Source organism: Octopus bimaculoides, chromosome 8 (genome assembly GCF_001194135.2).
Source record: "Octopus bimaculoides isolate UCB-OBI-ISO-001 chromosome 8, ASM119413v2, whole genome shotgun sequence".
Taxonomy (NCBI): domain Eukaryota; kingdom Metazoa; phylum Mollusca; class Cephalopoda; order Octopoda; family Octopodidae; genus Octopus; species Octopus bimaculoides.
In genome coordinates this window covers 86,304,978-86,311,655 of record NC_068988.1, presented here as the reverse complement: position 1 = coordinate 86,311,655, position 6,678 = coordinate 86,304,978, and the positions used below count along the sequence as shown (strand labels likewise).

Genomic DNA, 6,678 nt, shown 5'->3' with positions numbered 1-6,678 from the left:
TATGTATATATATATACATATATATATGTATGTATATATGTATACACACACACATACGAAGGTCGGCTGAAAAGCTCATAGGATGACCAAGATACTCTCATGGAATGTGACCAAACAAAGTTTATCTTCCAACGTAGTCCCTCTTGCAGTACACACACTTCTTCCATCGGTGTTCCAGATCATGTATCCCGTTGGTGAAAATGCTTTCACCCTGTTAGTCAAAAAAGTAATCAACAGAAGATATGATGCTATCATCACTGCAATACTAGTTCTCAGCCAAGTGTTTTTTCAGATGAGTCAGACAGAGCCAAATTAGGAGAATAAGGAGGATGATCAGTCAATTCAAGGCCACAGTCACGCACACCAGATATTGAAACCATGAACCTGTGTGCTGGAGCATTGGCCTCTCGAAACAAGACCCCTTTCGTTAGTTTTCTTGATGGTCTTGATAGCCTTTCATAACTGCCTCAGCAAGTTGGTATAGTACTCTCCATTAATGGTGTGGCCCTTTTGAAGATAGTTAATAAGCACAATGCCCTTTGCATGTCCCCAAAATGAGGTAGTCACCTTCCATGCAGATGAAACGACCTTGGCTTTCTTTGGAACAGGTGAAGAATGATTGTTTCCACTGCATGGATTGTCTCTTTGTTTCTAAAAGCGATGAACGTGGCACTCATTCTGGCTTAGGAAACATTCAAGGAAATCAGCTGGATCTGCTTCAAGCAGTGTCAGATTTTCCTGTGATGTGAATCAGCCTGGTGCGCTTGGGATCAAGTGTCAGAAGACGTGGCATCCACCGAGCAGAAACTCTCCCCCACCCCAATATTCAGTCACCCACTTTTGTACTATTGGTAAATCTGGAGTGTCATCCCCTAATGTAGCAACCATATCAGCATAAATGTACTTGGAGGCGGAAGGGCTAAACTATTTTCCAACAGGTACTTGATAACACTACGATGCCAAACTTTGTCCATTTTCACGAGTAGCCGCTACGAAGTCTTCTTTGAACAGTTAGATATCAGTTAACATACATATAAACACAGTCATCTCAAAAGTAAAATACGCACCATCATCTTTTTTGAAAGATTTATTTCAGGCTGGTATGTAATTGTATAATTGTATTTCTGCATTTGTTTTTGTTTTGTTTTTTGTTTTTTTGTTTTGTTTTTTTGTTGTTTTTTTTCTGTATTGTGTGAAAACATCCTGATGAGGAGAGTGTCAGTTTTAAAAATATGAAATATATCATATTACTTGGCACGCCTCTGAACCGGCCCGTAGATAGAATTTTAAAATTTTTGTAGTATTTTCATGGTATTTTAGTACGTCCTTTTAATGTTTTATCATCTGAAATTTTTATTACACCAATGTATTATAACTTTTAAATCTAAAATTCACTGTGTTTTATGTATCACATCGATATTTATCTATTTATAGGTATTTTTATATTTATATATTTGGAATTTCTATAAATGTAGAAGAATATATGTATATATTTGTTTTTGAGCGTGGTTATTAATTATGTTCCTCTGGTTTCCGCTTGTGTTGTTTATAAATATGAGTTCCGTCGTGGAACCAATGCAACCCAGACAGCTCGAAATATCAATGAGCTGATTGGTAAAGATGTGGCGAATGAGCGCACTGTACATCGATGGTTTGAGAAGTTCCGATCTGGTGACTTTACTCTTGAAAATCAGCCCCGTGGAAGACCCGAGAGCAAGGTAGATAGGGATAAGTTGGAAACTGTAGTGGAAGCGGACCCATCTCGAACTATGCGTGAGTTAGCAGCAAGGTTTGATGTTTCAATTCCAACTGTTTTGGATCATCTGAAACAAATCGGCATGGTAAAGAAGCTGGACAAGTGGGTACCACACGAACTGAACGAGCATCAAATGCCACGTCGTCTTGAAACTTGCTGTTCTTTTCTGTCACAGCATAAAAGCGAATATTTTTGCATCATATTGTTACATGTAATGTAAAATGGATTCTTTTCAACAATGGCAAGTGTTCTGCATTGTGGTTGAATAGAGACGAAGTGTCAAAACATAATCCAAAAAAGAATATTCATCGAAAAATGCTAATGCTGTCTGTATGGTGATCCAGCGCTGGTGTCGTCCACTACAGCTTCATGAGACCTGGTAAGTCAATTACAGCGGATGTATACATCAACTAATGGGATGAAATGATGAGTGAACTTGCAATTAAACAACCGAGATTGGTCAATAGAGACAGGCCAATTCTCTTGCAAGACAATGCTCGACCACATGCTGCACAATGAACGCTACTCAGGTTACAGGAACTGATCTTGGAAGTACTCTGTCATCCACCATATTCACCAGACCTTGCACCAAGTGACTATCACGTTTTCCAGGCATTAGACAACTTTTCGCAAGAAAAAACTTTAAATCTGAAGACGATACAAAAACAGCCTTTCGTGATTTCATCGCCTCTCACTCTCCAGAATTCTTCGCTGCCGGCATAAATATGCTACCGATAAAATGGCAAAATTGTGTTGATAATTTAGGTGCATACTTTGATTAACTGCATTGCTTTTTGTTGAGATAAAGTAAAATAAACTTTCGGTTTCATTTTTAATGACTTGATATATACATGGACAAACATACATATACATACACAAAATTATGCGAATATATGTTCACACACATACACATGTATATGTCAGTTTATCTGTTCTTAATTCCAGATGACTCGGCTCTATATCTTTATCCAGACAGATTAAGACTGCCACTAATCTTCTACTACGGACACACTTCGGCAGTCTACGTCAATAAGCTTATGTTGGCTGATCTACTAACAGTAGGTTCTAATTTTGGTTCAAACGTTTCAGATCTGTGTGCATTCATGTAGGTATATATGTATGAATGCGTATATTTGTGCAATTATTTACGTATCTACCTCTGTCTGTCTGTCTGTCAGTATGTATTTATGTATGCATGTGTATGTATGTATGTATGGATGGATGTATGTAGTTTATCTTTTAACAATATTTTAATTCTTATAAAAAAAATTGGTCTCTAGCAAAGCAGAATTCACTGGAATTTGACTAACAACAGAAAGATTTATATTAAAATGGTACACACACACACACACACAAATGTGTGTGTGTGTGTGTGTGTGTGTGTGTGTGTGTGTGTGTGTGTGATTATTACCCCCACCTTAGCGAAGGCGGAGGTATTGTTTTCAGTCGTGTTTGTTTGTTTGTTTGTCTGTAGACAAAATATCTCAAGAACTGCTGGATGAAACTTTGAGGGATGTTTGGTCTCGTGACTGTCACAAACTGATTAGATTTTGGGATCGATCCGGTACCGGACAAGGATTCTGCCTTGGTGGAGGTTTGCGCTCTCTGAGTGCTCTGAGTTTTATTTCAAGATTTCTTGCCAATAAAGTTTCTAACCTAGATCCAAGGCTCCTTCATTGGAATTTTAACATCAACATGGTATTTTTGTATGTACGCATGTATGCATGTATATATGTATGTATGTATGTATGTGTGTGTGTATGTATGTGTGTATGTATGTATGTATGTATATATGTATGTATACGTGCAGATTCATATGTTTTATCTTATGTATGTATTTTCATGCATATATTTGCATATCTAGACAGGCTCATATATACTTAAATGACGAATGATATACTTAATTGATATACTTAATTGATATGTATGTATGTATGTATGTATGCTTGTAGCTGTCACTAGATTCTGCTAATATTTTTCAAATTCCTCACCGAAAGAGAAAGAGCCGGTCAAAAATATAGAAACAATGTTGTGTATACATTTAAATTTAGACCACTATGTATGTATGTATGTATGTATGTATGTATGTATGTATGCATGCATGCATGTATGTATGTATGTATGTATGTATGTATCTGCGTGCGTGCGTTCTTGTGTGCATGTGTACGTGCGTGCGTGTGTGTGTGTATGTGTGTGTGTGTGTATGTGTGTGTCTGTGTGTGTGTCTGTGTGTGTGTGTGTGTGTGCATGTATGCATGTTATTTTCTACTCTTAATTATTTAAAATTTTCCTGTAAGAAAGGTCCTGGTTTCTGACAAAGATACAAAGCTCCATCTTTGGAATGTAGATAACAAAAGAAAATTCCCGTTTTGATCTTCAGTATACTCTTACATATTTTTACTCTTCGCTTACAGATTGTATGCGTAAAGTGAGTATTATCTGGCTGAGATCTTTTTCTGAAAACTCTAACTTTTCCAAATTGTCGCTCCACAAAATGAAATGCACCAATTATTATTGGTATAAATGTGAATTTATAATCTGGATGCAGGAGCTGAAGTTTCGAAGTAGTTGTCTGTAGTTGTCTGCTTTCTCTTTGATTTGGGGAAAGATATTAACATCAGCTGACCTCTATAACATACATACTTGTTTTTCTCTGTCCCAAACAACGATATGCAGCCTGTTGTGTTTGCATTTGGTAGAAGTTTTGATGGGAATATTCCACTAGTGTTCCTTCTATTGACATTTATGTACATATTCAATAACAGAGGGTTTTCTATATTCATCCCGGGACAATCGTTTTTCGGATTGTATTGTATAATGTTTTAGCGGTAACGTTATGTCGCATTGGGAGGTAGTACCTTGACGACATTTTGGAGCAGCTGCTGATTACATGTGTGATGTCTTCTATTAAAATGTAATATAATCAACATCTTCGATTGCATCTTGGGGCTTCAAGGGCTCCTCTATTTCACATTATGCCGATGCTGTCATCTTCAAGTCTTCAGAAAACGTACCACTGCTTCGTCTTCTTTTGGAATGCTGAGCGTTTCACATCCAGGTCTTCTTTGAGGCATGTTAGTCCAGCTGTTTTGGGGTTGCATGGCAGGTGTCAGGAAGATCGACACGTAGGAAGTTGTCTTCGTTTATCAGCGCTAGGTTGATGTATTTATTTATGCTGCTGTTGTTTAACAGGATCTGTCTGACAGAAACTATACGACATTAAAAGGCTGACTGCACTAATCCCAAATCTCAGCCGCCTTCATCAATTCTTAGAGCCTGTCGATATTACTGCTTTTGTGGAAGTTTCCTGTTGCTGTGAGGATCTTGCGAGATTTAATGACTATGAGTGGATTTCCTCTGTGGACCAGTCAAGTACCCCAAATGTTGGTATCAGTATTGGTACTGCAAATGCATCCTGAGATATTGACTTGCTGCAAGACAAGTGTTCCGATTGCCATATTTTTCTAGGTCTGGTGTAATATTCTCCGGTCACTCTCACTTTATTCACAACACTTCAAATCTTTTTGACGTGGCGGTGAAGCTCTAGAGTGACACACAAGCACTCAACTATGAGTGCATTGCATCTTATAGCAGGAACATCATCTGTAAGCTAATGAAGTTCCTGGCACAATTTCTTATTCCCTTATCATTTTCATTTTCATTTTCATATTACTGCTCTGCTCTCGACTGACGCATTGTTGTGCAGAATATGTACACAATTTTAACACCAGGGTATTAATATTAGTATCTCAATGCCTAAGCGAAATAATAGTAATAATAATGATTATATAGATAGATAGATAGATAGATAGATAGATAGATAGATAGATAGGTAGGTAGATAGTGAAAAAATACATAACAAAAGAAGGAAAATGCACACAATTTAGATATTTTTAATGTATTTTGTAAGATAGAATATTATGATAGCCTACCAGTCTCACGTTTTGCTAATCAAGATTGGGAAATTGATGAAAATATTGCAATTTTGTTGTAACTTAAGAAGTTTTTAGTTCATGTTGTTTGTATTGTACAAACAAACTCTCATACAAACAACATGGACAAAAAATTCCTTAAGATACTCGAAATTGCAATATTTCAACCAATTTCCTAGTCATGAGTAGCAAAATATGAAACCCGTAGACTATCATAATATTCAAGTTTATAAAATATTAAAAATATCTAAATTGTGTGCATTTTCCTTCTTTTGTTATATATTTTTTCACCACAACTCAGCAAGTAAGGAAAATCTCTTCAACGAAATTCTTTACTATATATATATATATATATATATATATATATATACGTATGTTTGCACAAGAAGGAAAAACAGAGAGCATCTATCATTACCAACATCACCCATGTCACTAACACCACTGCCACCCTCACCCTCACCACCACCACCATCATCATTATCATCATCATCATCATCAACAACAACAACAACAACACCATTAATGCTCTTGTTTCCGCACAGAAACGGATAAATGCCGAGTTCGAGACCATCTTTGAGACTGGTGTAGACGAAATGTTCTGGGACGATACGGTAAGTGTCTCTAACATCCTCTCACAAGCGTGCAAATACATACTCACTAAATTATGCGCACGCACGCACGCATACACACATACACACATACACACGTACACACTTACGCACACACAAACACCTCGTGCACAAATAACTCAAACGGATACATATTCATACACATATTGATATACACACACGCACACACACACACATACGCACGTATGCGCGCGCACACATACACATGCGCAAGCATGCATACCTACAAAGTCACAGACACACATACCCTCTCTCTCTCTCTCTCTCACACACACACACACACACACACACACACAGACACACATTCACTCACACACATTCTCTCTCTCTCTCTTTGATACACACACATACACGCACGCAC

General features: G+C 37.3%; 1 protein-coding gene across 1 annotated transcript in view; it reads left to right on the top strand.

Annotated features, from left to right (window-relative positions):
- LOC106877452 (uncharacterized) overlaps positions 1 to 6,678 on the top strand; it is a 45,164-nt gene that overhangs the window by 3,615 nt on the left and 34,871 nt on the right. The window contains exons 2-3 of the mRNA XM_014926355.1: positions 2,702 to 2,814; positions 6,231 to 6,299. Of these exons, the coding sequence (XP_014781841.1) occupies positions 2,702 to 2,814; positions 6,231 to 6,299 (182 nt within the window). The remainder of the gene's footprint in view (positions 1 to 2,701; positions 2,815 to 6,230; positions 6,300 to 6,678) is intronic.